The sequence below is a fragment of the Carassius carassius genome, chromosome 28 (assembly GCF_963082965.1).
Source record: "Carassius carassius chromosome 28, fCarCar2.1, whole genome shotgun sequence".
NCBI classification, from domain to species: Eukaryota; Metazoa; Chordata; class Actinopteri; order Cypriniformes; family Cyprinidae; genus Carassius; species Carassius carassius.
Genome location: NC_081782.1, coordinates 16,390,488 through 16,403,903, shown reverse-complemented (window position 1 = coordinate 16,403,903; position 13,416 = coordinate 16,390,488). Strand labels below are relative to the sequence as shown.

At 32.6% G+C, this 13,416-nt stretch overlaps 1 protein-coding gene across 16 annotated transcripts in view; it reads right to left on the bottom strand.

The window, feature by feature from the left end:
• The window catches only part of phldb1b (pleckstrin homology-like domain, family B, member 1b), a 75,996-nt gene that overhangs the window by 6,015 nt on the left and 56,565 nt on the right, over nucleotides 1-13,416 (bottom strand). For 10 of the 16 annotated variants that reach the window (XM_059514623.1, XM_059514616.1, XM_059514627.1 and 7 more), the window contains 9 exons: nucleotides 12,737-12,892; nucleotides 12,547-12,657; nucleotides 11,704-11,793; nucleotides 9,884-10,009; nucleotides 8,116-8,274; nucleotides 6,512-6,631; nucleotides 6,239-6,341; nucleotides 5,908-5,958; nucleotides 4,266-4,551 (listed from right to left, as the gene is read on the bottom strand). In XM_059514623.1, coding sequence (XP_059370606.1) covers nucleotides 4,266-4,551; nucleotides 5,908-5,958; nucleotides 6,239-6,341; nucleotides 6,512-6,631; nucleotides 8,116-8,274; nucleotides 9,884-10,009; nucleotides 11,704-11,793; nucleotides 12,547-12,657; nucleotides 12,737-12,892 — 1,202 coding nt within the window. The remainder of the gene's footprint in view (nucleotides 1-4,265; nucleotides 4,552-5,907; nucleotides 5,959-6,238; nucleotides 6,342-6,511; nucleotides 6,632-8,115; nucleotides 8,275-9,883; nucleotides 10,010-11,703; nucleotides 11,794-12,546; nucleotides 12,658-12,736; nucleotides 12,893-13,416) is intronic. The other 6 variants (XM_059514618.1, XM_059514622.1, XM_059514632.1 and 3 more) reach the window with 3 other exon arrangements.

The following is a 13,416-nucleotide window of genomic DNA, read 5'->3' as shown; positions in this document are numbered from 1 at the left end:
CAGCTCAACTGCTCCACTGCTCCACTGTACTCCACAGGCTTTTGTTTACTACATCTTCACACATTTCCCATGATAACGCTTGTAACTGAAGACAACGTGTCAGTGTCAAACTGGGTTTGGGGGCCATTCAGAACTGAAAAAAGAATGTCTTTGAAAGTGAAAAAGGAATATTTGAATCTAAATCGAAATGTAGTGACATTCAAAGAAAGTCATATTATGGCTGTAAGTGTAGTTTATTGATAATACACTATTGTTCAAAGGTTTGGGATTAGTGATATATTTTCATTCGTTTTTTTTTTTTTTATAAATTAATGTTTTCAATCACAAAGATGCATTAAATTGATTAAAAAGTGACAGCAAAACGCTGTTTATTTGACTTTCTATTGCTCAAAGAATCCTAATATATATATATATATATATATATATATATATATATATATATATATATATATATATATATATATATATATATATATATATATATATATATATATATATATATATATATATATATATATACAATGGTTTTCACAACTGTTCTTAACATTGATAATAAAAATGTTTCTTGAAAATAAACATATTAGAAAGATTTCTTAAGGATCATGTGACACATGATGCTGAAAATATATATATATACTTTTTTTTTTTTTTACATAGAGAACACTTATTTTAAATTGTAATAATCTTCAACAATATTACTGTTTCACTGTATTTTCGATTAAAACGAAATCCGGCCTTCATGAGCACAAGAAACTTCCTTCAAAAGCCTTAAAATATCTTTTGGATCTTTTGAACTCAAACGTTTGAATGGCAGAGCACACTTTAGTATGACTTATTCATCATGAGTTATTAAACGTACAGTAATATTAGGTAATTCCAAAAAAATACATATCAATAATTACTTCTAATTTAGTCACAGTTTAAAGTTCAGTTCTCACCATTAATAAATAATTTACTCTGGCTTTTGCTTCAATAAACTCCTAATTTGCTGCTTAGCAATAATTAGTGAGGTAATTGATAAGTTCAGGTATTGGGTGGGACAAGGGATATAGAATATGATCTTGCAGAATATGTGCTTAATAAGTACTAATAAACAACCAATATGTTAATAAGCAACTAGTTATTATTGAGAATCAGTCAATGTACTAAAGTGTTACCATTCATTTCATAAATAAATGAAAGTGTGTAGATCAATTTTCTGTGTATTACTGAAGATTTCATTATGTTTAGTAAATGAACTTTCATTTTATGAACTCTGACGCACTGCATCCCCAACGTTTTCCAGGATGCTCTAATTTACCCCAAAGTCTTTAAAAGGGAGACAAACAACACAAAGCAGGCTTATCATATAAATAATGCATTTTTTTGGGTGTGTGTGTAGAAGAAAATCTGCTATGTGACTGTACTGAATTTCTTTGAATTACAATTAAGTGCATTTCTCTTCCTGTCATTCCAAATCAAATTCCACTCCGACATGCTCTGCAGCGTGACCAATTCAATTCAGATCCACACTCATGAACTGAATTCTGAATTTCACTCAGCCGGTGTTTGCACCTCATTAATTTCCACAACCCATATTTTCTTTTCTCCTTTGGCTTATCTGTTATTTATAAATGTCAAATTCTGATGGAAGTATAACAGGACGCTAAACCGCCATATGTACGTTTGGATTACTTACTCTATATGCACAGAGGGGGATGGTGAAGAGCAGTCTAAAAGTGGGAGTACATTTCTGAAATGAAGGGTGGATAAGCAAACGGTGTTTATGGAAGACGCCTTTTGATTGTTGACGGTTTTGCAAGCCCAATTAGTCCTACAGTACGTGTGCCCTGACTGTCCTTGTTCTGTCCTGAAGCTGAACAGACGACTGTTTCCACACAGCCCGTTTAACCCAGCAACAACCTACAAGCTTAAAGACGTGTCTTCACGCAGTCCGTTTAACCCAGAAACAACCTAATCTGTAGCCTCAAGCAGCCAAAGCCGTTCATTTGTTCTTTCCTTTTCTCAGGAAAGGGGGAGGGATGAAGCACGGCTGCTGCATTCTGATTCACAGACTTGCATGCAAATTTATCTCAAATATACATTATTTTAACACATTTTTTTCCTAGACGTAATATAATATAATTGTATAATAACAGACAGTATAACAAATTATATTAATTTAAATATATATATTTTTATATATAAGATACGTATATATCATATTTAAGTTTATAGTACACTATGCACGACAGATCAAACTTTTGGGGTCAGTGAGATTTTAGAAATTTTTTAAAAAAGTAATAGTAGCGCTATTATGAATTACCTTAGAATTAAAAAGAAAAAAATATAACATTTAACCAAACAATAGTGTTAAGATGAAGATTTGGAAAGACCTGAAGGTGAGTAATTCATGACAGAATGTAATATTTGGGTTAATTGTCTATTAAATCTTTTTTAAAGAAGTATTCTTTGCACATCAAGGCTGCATTTAATTGAACAAAAATAGAGAGAGAAAAAAACAGTAATATTGTGAAATATTTTTACAATTTAAAACAACAGTTTTCTAGTCTCTTTATACTCTTTCTATTATAATTAAAAATATAATTTATTCCTGTGATGCAAAGCTGAATTTTTATTAGGCATTTTTCCAGTCTTCAGTGTAACATGATCCTTCAGAATTTTTTATTTATTTATTATTTTTTATTTATTTATTAGTTTTTATTTATTAGCAATATGCTTAATTATTATCAATCTTGGAAACAGATGTATTGCTTAATATATATGTATATACAGTACAGACCAAAGTTTGGAAACATTACTATTTTTAATGTTTTTGAAAGAAGTTTCTTCTGCTCATCAAGCCTGCATTTATTTGATCAAAAATACAGAAAAAACAGTAATATTGTGAAATATTATTACAACTTAAAATAATAGTTTTCTATTTGAATATACTTTAAAAAAATAATTTATTCCTGTGATGCAAAGCTGAATTTTCAGCATCATTACTCCAGCCTTCAGCGTCACATGTAACATGCAGTCTATCACATGATCATTTAGAAATCATTCTAATATTCTGATTTATTATGAGTGTTGGAAACAGTTCTGCTGTCTAATATATTTGATGAATAAAAGGTTAAAAAGAACTGCATTTATTCAAAATAAAAATAAAATTCTAATAATATATATTCTAATAATATATTTTCTTTACTATCACTTTTTATCAATTTCACACATCCTTGCTGAATAAAAGTATTGATTTTATTTAAAAAAAGAAAGAAAAAACAATTACTGACCCCAAATTACTGACCAGTAGTGTATATTGTTATTACAAAATATTTGTATTTTAAAAACATAGCTTCTTTTTTTTTTTTTTTTTTTACTTTTTATTCATCAAAGTATCCTAAAAAAGTATCACATGTTCTGAAAAAATATTAAGCAGCAGAACTGTTTCCAACTTTGATAATGAATCATCATATTAGATTGATTTCTAAAGGATCATGTGATAATGATCCTAAAAATTCAGCTTTGCATCAGAAATAAATGATAATTTAAAGTATAATAAATTTAAAAACAATTATTTTAAATTGTAATAATATATCACAATATTACATTTTTTTCTGTATTTTTGATTAAATAAATGCAGGCTTGATGAGCAGAAGAAACTTCTTTCAAAAACATTAAAAATAGTAATGTTTCCAAACTTTTGGTCTGTACTGTATTGTATATATAGATTTCTTTTTATAAGAAGTTAAAAGAACAGCGTATTCAACATACAAATATTTTCTTTATTATCACTTTTTATCAATTTAACACATCCTTGCTGAACAAAAGTATTAATTTCTTTAAATTCTTTAAAAAAATGCAAGTGTATGTTTGCAAAACATCACTCAAAACATTTGGAATAAGTATGATTTAATGCTCACAAAAACTGTGTTCATTTGTTCAAATATACAGTAAAATCAGTAATATAGTCAAATGTTATTACCATTTTTTTACAGTTCATACTCAAGCCCCTCACAATTACTGATAAATGCAATGCTTAAAATGAAAAGAAGTGAGAATAATTTATGCTCCCTATGATCTGATGTCTCACTTTAGTCAGCCGAACACCCTGTGAAGTCCACTTTGCATGCACTATCGGGCAAATTGGATCATACTCAGTGAAAGTCATTAAGCAGATGGTTGATCATTTAGCTTGGGACAGGCATGTGGAGAGGAACCACAGAGCCACTGGCTAAGCGCTCAGAGAAAGTGATTGAGGAAAGCATATGGAAATGTCGAACCTGGACATGTTGTCAGGAGAGCAGGCCGAGTTGTTTCCAGTGGAGATGCTGGTGTCCATGCTGTCCGAGCTCTCCAGGCTGAGGGTGTCATAAGGCTGTTCCCCAGAAGAGGGTGCTGCGTGGTGCAGGATGGAGTGGTGCACTACTGGCCCGGAGGTTGAGGAAAAGGGACTGTTGAGCTGCATTTGAGAGCCATGGAGCGCCTCCCACTGGCACTGCGCCTCTACTGCAGCTTTCTGCTTCAGCTCGGCCAGACGCCTCCGCTGCTCATCAATCACTTGCTGGCCTGGTATAGATTAAACACATATATGAAAGTCAAATCCACAGAGAGAATATGCTGTGAACTAAATGATTCCAAAACTGAACAAGCTAAGCAGTTTATAGGTCATAGACAGCTGCCAAACTCTCTATTAGACTACATAGTGCTTTGAAACCCAAGTGACTGCACATCCATTTAGGATGGCATAGTTTGCCCATAATTTGCACCATCATGCCTCACACATGCACATATAAATATGTGACATATGTGTGCTGAATAAACAGCCCAAGCAATATCTCTAAATCAAGATTCCTTTGTACACTACCAGTCAAAACTCCTCTACTCATTATTTATTTTTGAAAAGTATTGGAATTGTGCTGTAACTTTAATAAAATTAATAAAAAAAAAAACTGATGAAACTGATTAAACTAATTAAACTTTTATGCTCCCTGTGATTCTGAATCAATCAATCAATCAGTCTTTAAAGTCTCAAAAAGTTTACATATTTAAAATGCAAATTAAATATATAAAAACTAATTAAACTCATCCTACATTTGAGCTTTAAAAAAATAAAATATTCCCCATGATTTACAAATTATGTAGAAGTCACAAAAGTTTACTTATTAAAAATGAAATTTAAATACGAAAAAATTAATTAAGCTGAACTTTATTCATACTATATTTGAACTATATTTGAGCTAAAATAAAATAAAATAAAATATTCCCAATGATTTGGGAAGTAACAGTAATAATTACTATGTAAAAGTCACAAAAATTTACATATTAAAAAATGAAAAAAAAAAACCCACCTCATTAAACTGATCTTATATTTTCAGTTTTTATAAAATAAAATAAAATACTAAAAAAACTAATTACACTGGTTTTATATTTGAGTTTTACTAAAATATTAAATGGAAAAAATTGTCTTCATTCATTTGTAAGTTAGGTACAATGTATGATTTATATTTGCATAAAAAGTAATTACAAAATAGAATTTAAAAAGCAATAATAAAATGCTCCCTGTGACTTGAGAATTTTATAGTAACCATAAAAATGTTAACAAATTCAAATTAAAAAATCGAATTACACTGGTAGAAGTAGAAGTTTAATAAAATAAAAGTAATACTATTCAAGTGTGTACAACCTTTGACGGGTAGTGCACCAGAAGTGCTTTAAATATATAAAACTACAAGATTATCACTGATATCATGATTCAGTCCATGCACAGCTATGCCATCAAAGGAAAAAACCTTGGTAAAAGAACATTTGGACAGGGCAAGACCGTTCCAAAGGGGAAAGAAGTGCACAAAACGTTGAGTTAGAATTAATGAGGATGCTGATTATGATGAAGGGCAGTCCAATGCTACACAGAGCTCGCTCTACCTGTGGGACTGTCCGTACTGGAGGACGACTCAAAGACGGAGGGCAAGAATTCTGTTTGAGGGCAAGGGACAACAAAGGATGACTGATGATCAAAAGTTAAAACACAACTAAGGAAAACGACGAAAGAATAAACCGGTATCCCATGGCCACTAAAAATAAGGAAAATAAAACAGATGTGGAAAATTACAAAAAAGCATGCGGGTTTGGAACGACATGAGGGTGAGTAAATAATGACTTTTTTGGTTGTATTTTGACGGCTCATCAGCCGTTTATGTTGATTTTACAACCAGCTCTGAAATGTCAGGTGTCAAGCTGCTGTGCTTCTCATTACCTTTCTGCTGGAGAGCCAGCTGCCTCTTGGTCTCAATGTCCTGCAGGGTGGCTGCAAGGTTGCGTGGGAGACTCCCGGTGCTGTTGGCTACCGTCAGAGGACTCTGGGTAAACAAAACAAACAATTATTTCCAGCAGCATATTTAACAATAAGGAGGGGGCTAAATTACCACATTAAATGATGCAGGAGAACTGCACTATTTACCCTGGCAGGGGTGTAACAGAGAGAATGTACCCTGGACCGAGGCTAACACAGACTCAATGCAGTATTTACCCTGGCAGGAGTGTTGCGTCCCAGTGTTACTGTAGTGTATGTGGGGGACAGACCGTAACTGATTTTCGGTCTCGAAATTGATGATTGGCTGGCATCACTGTCCAGTCGAGAGCGGTATACCTGCAGGACAGAAAGAGTCATTGTGAGTCCAAGTGTTGCTTTTCATCTTACTAATGTGAAACCAAGTTATATTCAGTAAACATAGCATCTGTACGATTTAAAGGTGTTCAACACAAAATTCAGTCTTAAAGGGTTAGATCATCCAATAAAAAATGATGTCATTAATTACTAAGTAATCTCGTAGCTTCATAAAATTAAGTTTGAACCACTGATGTCATATGGACTATTTTAACAATGTTCTTAATACCTTTCTGGGCCTTGAATGTGTCAGTTGAGTTGCTGTATATTCATGGTCAGAAAGCTCTCGGATTTCATCAAGATTATCTTAATTTGTGTTCTAAAAGTGAACAAATGTTTGTACAGATTCGGGACAACATGAGGGATAGTAATAAACCACATAACTTTCATTCTGGGATGAACTATCCCTTTTAATTTACTCAATACAAGTCTAAATGTGAGCATGGAAAATAAGATTTAAAAGCTACAGTGGAGGGGACAAGAAGTCATTATACTGTATGGTTTATGTTTAACAGCATAACAGCACACAAATTGCTGTTTTGAATAAATGAAGTAAACTTGAGTGAAGTAAATCTTTAACATTTGTTTTTAATTATGTCAACATTGTTAAATAAACACACTGCTTTTAAATTGACATTAAATTTTAAATTGACAAAAATGACATTAAATTATTAATGTCCCATACATTTTTGTAATTGTGATTATAATAATATATGCCTTATTCCTTGATTTATAAAGACTATAAGGGCGCTTTTTGCATACTAGCGTTTAAACTTTGGGGTAAGTAGGATTTTTTTTTGTGTGTGTTTTTTTATTTTTATAAAACATTCTTTTATTTGTAAAGGATGCAGTAAAATTATTTAAAATCATGATATTTATAATCTTCTAAAAGATTTGAGATCAATGTTGTTCTTTTGAACTTTCTATTCATCAGATAATGTGGTTTCTACATAAATATTAATCAGCATATCGGCATATTAGAATGATTTCTGAAGGATCAAGTGATACTGAAAACTGGAAAAATTATGCTGAATGATTCAGCTTTGCATCACAGGAATAAAATAATTTTGTAAAAAAATATATAAAAAAAATAAAACAGTTGTTTTAAACTGTAAAAATATTCCACAATATTATAGTTTTGACTATGTATTTAATCAAATAAATGTAGCATTGGTGAGCACAATAAAAAAAAACCAAAAGTTTTGAATAGTTGTATATACAGTTTATAACACTTCACGATCCGTTAACAAACATGCATGACCAGTAAAAAGTTGCTTTCATCCATAAGCGCAAAGAGAGAGAGAGAGAGAGAGAGAGAGAGAGGAAGAGAGGTGGGATGGTGGGATGGCATATAGAGAAAGACAAGAGTGTTAATGAGAAACTGAAAGATTCAATGACTGAATGACACAGGTCGTTGGCGATACCCAGCCCTAACCGGGAATAAAACGAGAGGAGGAGAGACACACCTCGAAGGAGAGAGAGAGGGAGGAGCCATGAGGGGAGGGGAGGCAGGAGAAGGCGGAGTCTGCGAGAGAAGACTGAAGTAATTGGATGGGTGAGGTAGGGGAAGGATCCACCTGCGGCATCCCATAGATCTGGTTTAATTGGCCGACGGTCACATACTCCTGACATCCAGGAGTGACAATCGGACAAAAGGCAGAAGGGAAAAAACAGGAAGTAGCAGAGCAGGAAAGAAAAGTTATAAAGTTAGCATCTACAGCACATAATTAAGTATAACAAAGCTATTCAGTTTCTAATTACTCTATGCATAAACATTAGCCCTAATACTGTGTCCTAACCAGACGCAACTCAAAGTTTCCAGCAAGTAGGTCTGTCTACAGTGAAGGTGAAAACAGCCAATCAGAACAAATTTAATGTTTATTGAGTGAGAATGTGACTCAATGAGATTTCTCGATGGGTATAGGTCCATCTAGCTCCGTCATGACAAACAAATGAATTAAAAAATGCAGCTTAGGACAGAAAAACTAACAAGTAAGATATTGCTTTATTGCATCAAGCCTAGAGACTGATCAGGTATTGGGTCATTTTATAAAATGGGTGCCATTTGTATTCCTTTATTTATTTACATTTAGATTATTTTATTTACATTTTCTTTTTTGCATTTTTTGCATTTTTTGATTTGTCCAACCTGTTTTCAACTTCTTACTGTGTAATCAAATATGCTACATTTTGATAAAAAAAAAACAATCAAATGTATGAAATTTATATTTTTTAAAGCATAGTTATACCCAAATAATGGTTTATTTTATTCCAATTTACATTGTTTTGAAGTTTTGCCTGGGTTTCATTATTTTTGTATTTTTTATTTTATTTTTGTATTTATAGTTTGAATTTTTTTTCAATATAGTTTTATTTTGATTTTAGTGTTTATTTTAAGTTATTCATTTTTGAGCTTGACCTTAAACTTATTTCACTAAGTTGTAAAGGAAACATTTCATATTTTCTTTCACTTTCTTTTCCGTTTTTTATTTCAGCTTTATTTCAATAAACAAAAAATGGTTTTTAATAGTTTTAATTAACAATAATAACCCTTATTTGAACTTATTTTAAATTCAAATACAGTTTATTCAATGTATTTTACTTGAGATATCATGATGCACTTTATTAAAGCAATAGTTCACCCAAAATGTACATAATAAATGTATGCAATTTTGGATTGTGGACCCGTATTTTAACCAGAAGTAATGTTTTAAATTTAACATGCCTTAATGGTGGATTTGTTTCTTACAAACAATTTAATATGCCTTAATGGTGGATTTGTTTCTTTTTTTTTTTTTACTTCATAAAACACTAATTTATGGACTGGATTAATGTGGATTACTTGTAGATTATGACGGCACTCATTCACTACTGAGGATCCACTGCTGAGCATGTGATGTAATGCTAAATTTCTCCAAATCTGTTCCAATGACAAAAAACAAACTCATCTACATCTTTTCATATCTTTAGTACATTTTTTGCAATATATATATATATTTTATTTTCTCAACTATTTCTTCAACACTTAATTTGTCAGAATGTTTATGATAAATTACCGTATAATACTGGAAAAGGCAACCGTTGACCCTACTACTGTGCTAATACCTATGACCCTACTACAGTGCTTGTGATGGCCATGTATATGATGTAAAGCGAAGAAATATATACAGCACAAATGTAAGTAAGACTATAGCTTAAAAGAGAGAAGCAGAAAGAAGAGAGCAGCTATGATACCTCACGAGGGGCAGTTACAGCTGGGTCAAGGGCAAGCGAGAGGCCGTGTGAGGAAGCGTTGGCGAGCTGGATGTCATGGAAATCACTCCCATACATCTTATAAACATCCGACAGCTTCAAGTACTCCTGAGACATGTCACCAGTCAACCCATTCACGCAGGACACAAGTTCAGCTGTCAGTTTACTCGCATTAAAACCCAATGAGAGCAGTTCTGTCATATTCATACAACCACAGTGACAGCGACATGCCTACATCTAACTCTTGTAATTACAAATTACAAGTTACTCAAGCAGTGCATCCCAAATCATGTACTTTTGCACTGTTCTATGCCATTTTGTAATATAAATAGTGCAACTAGTGTGTTCACACTGAAAATTAAAAAAAAGAAAAAGTGCACTTTAAATACCCAGATGATGCACATAAATAACTGGAGAAAAAAAATAAATAAATCAACATTCAACTATAGCAGCATTAATTACATGATGAAGGGGGAGGGGTTCTAACGAAGAGAGTTTATGAATGACAAAATAAGTTTATATAATTCATACACTACAGTACATTGAGTACATAGTGCATAACAGTGTATAAGTGCATAGTGTATAGCGTGTCATTTGGAACACAGCTATAGTTTCAAGTAATCCAACTACAGGCAATATTAAAAAAAAATAGCTGAAAACTCACAAAAAGTGGAATAAATACACTCTTAGTAATATTTATTTAGTTTCATAACTATAAAATGATATACAATACAATTTTAAAGATTAAAATCAGTAAAACTTTCAAATAAATGCTTTTCTTTTCAACTTTCTGTTCATAAAGGCATCCAGGGGAGCTGTATATTTCAATTTTAATAATGTTTCACAATATTGCTGCTTTCCTGTATTTTTGATTAAATATGTATAAAGCCCTAGCATAAGATATTTTACAAAAAAAAATAAATAAATAAAATTACTGAACCCAAAATATTTGAAAATAAATAAATAAATAACCAAACAAACACATAATTAATTAAATTAAAAATAAATATATGATTGAAAAGTAATAAAACTATAAAACACAGTGGATACAATGAATCTGTAAATCATTTGTTGAATCAGTTCATTTACATGAACTATCCAAACAAACCAATTCATTTAAATGGCAAAATGTTGTTGAATTGATAAACTCCTTCCAAAACTTCAGAGGGAGTGTGATTTGTCTTTGGAAGCCTCCAAACATCAGATCCCATCAAGCCAAACGCTTTCAATAAGGTAACACTAACTGAGATATTTTGTACTGACATGTTCTCAAAGCACGTTTTAGTCAGTATTGGCATTTTTAGATGCTCTAGGCTGCATGCATCGACAGTTCAGTTACCTCCTGAGGCACCATGGGATATGAGTGGAATGAGGAAGCATGAAAAGGGAAGGAGTAGGGGTGGTCATCGTCTAACAGGTCAGCCTCGCTGACGTGAAGCACATCCTGGGCGGAGGTTTATAAGTCAAATAATATCCTGAGTCTAAAAGATTTAATTTCCTGTTTCACTAACCACATTATTATTGGATGGCACAGGGGATGCATATGCTACCATCTGGCTAAAAAGCTGAACCTTACAGCTCTCCTAGCCCAAGAAAACCAAACTACAAAGATGAATTGCAAAATGTTTCGCTAAGAAACATACTACAGGTCCACATACTGAGAGCATACTGTACTTCGGAAAGGCTCAACATTTTAAAGATATGTTAACCAGCAAATACATTCAAGCAGGGGAACAGATATTCAGTAGTTATATCTTTATGACCTAAGATGCTCATAAAGCATATGATTATAGTTTGCTTACCTCCTTTATAGTGTTGGAGCTTTTGGGGAATGTCTTTCCACCAGTTAAGCTCTGGTATCTTCTCTCCAGATTGGCCAGCCTTTCCTTTTCCTGAAACACAGATTCCAGGTCAATCAGTTAAAGGCTATCACGATTTACACAAAAATATGTGTTGAACATCGATAATAGCAATAAATGTCTTGAGCACCAAATCATATTAAAATCATTTCTGATGGATCTCATATGACAATAAAGACTGGAATATTTGATGCTGAAAACTTAAAAACATTTTTTTTAATTATAATAATATTTCACAATACAACTGTTTTACTGTATTTATGATCAAATATGTGACCTTGAACCACAAAACCACTCATAAGTAGCAATTTGTAGCATTAGCCAACAATACATTGTGTGGGTCAAAATTGTGCATTTTTTTTATGCCAAAAATCATTAGGATATTAAGTAAAGATTATGTCCCAGGTAGATATTTTGTAAATTTCCTACCATAAATATATAAAAACGTAATTTTTCTTTAGTAATATGCTTTGCTAAGGACTTCATTTGGACAAATTTAAAGGCGATCGTGCGATTGTGTGATGTGTAACATCTCCAACACACAGAAAACACACATATATTATGCAAACAAAAATGTTTATTTTGTATGCGTTTAATCGTTTGACAATGCACAGATTTTAATTAAATCATTTAATGCTGAACTTTTTTTATTTATTTTTTTGACCAAGCAACAAAGTAGACAACTGATTCTTGGAGAAATTTGGAGAAAGTCCTCAACCTGAAATGTTCTTATAATGAGCAAAAACATAAAAAGTGAATATAGTAAGTCATTTTCATTTCCTGTACCTTCTGTAGCAGCTGCAATGCCACACTTCTGTCTTTGGCTAGCCTCTCACACTCCTGAGCAGCCTGTATTCCCAGCTGATTGGCTTGGCTTTCCAATGCTGTGACCTTTTCCTGGAAACAACAGCTGGTAAATGAGTTTGAGATGCTCTTAATGGCTCCATGCTTTGTTACGTGTCTGTGTTTCATGTACTTTTCTTTTGGCGACGCTGCTGTGGTACTGAGCTCTGTCCTGCAGCAACTGCTGGCTGATGGTCTCGCGCTCCTCTTCCAGACTGCTCTCCTTCTCTAACTGCTGGAACTCCAGGTCCTCAAACTGCTTAGTCGCAGCTTCAAGAGTCTCAGCTTCCTACACACACATACATAAAAGCAGGGGGTCAACAACTAGTCAAAGAATCCCATAAACAACAGCACAATGCAAGCAGCCAAGCTAAGTCAGCTTAAAAAGCCACAGGGAGAAACCAGTAGGAACATTATGCAACACATTATATATTTATATTTTTATATATTTTTTTATATTTTTTTATATATATATATATATATATATATATATATATATATATATATATATATATATATATATATATATATATATATATATATTGAAAGACTGGAAAAACAGGAATGACATTGAGACTTAATTGAGACTTCATAAATCCATTTTATGAAAAACATCAAGTGCTGTCATTTCTATATACAGATCGCAAGGACACTGGCTAGCCCTTGCTGTCAATTCATCAAAGTATTTCTGACACTGTGAAGCTTGAAGGCTCAGTGGGCACATGACATCACTTCTCTCTCATGCAACCCTTGGGATATTTCTGCCTGCAAAAAGGGCTAGTCATCAAAAAGCACTGTCCGATAAGATTCCTT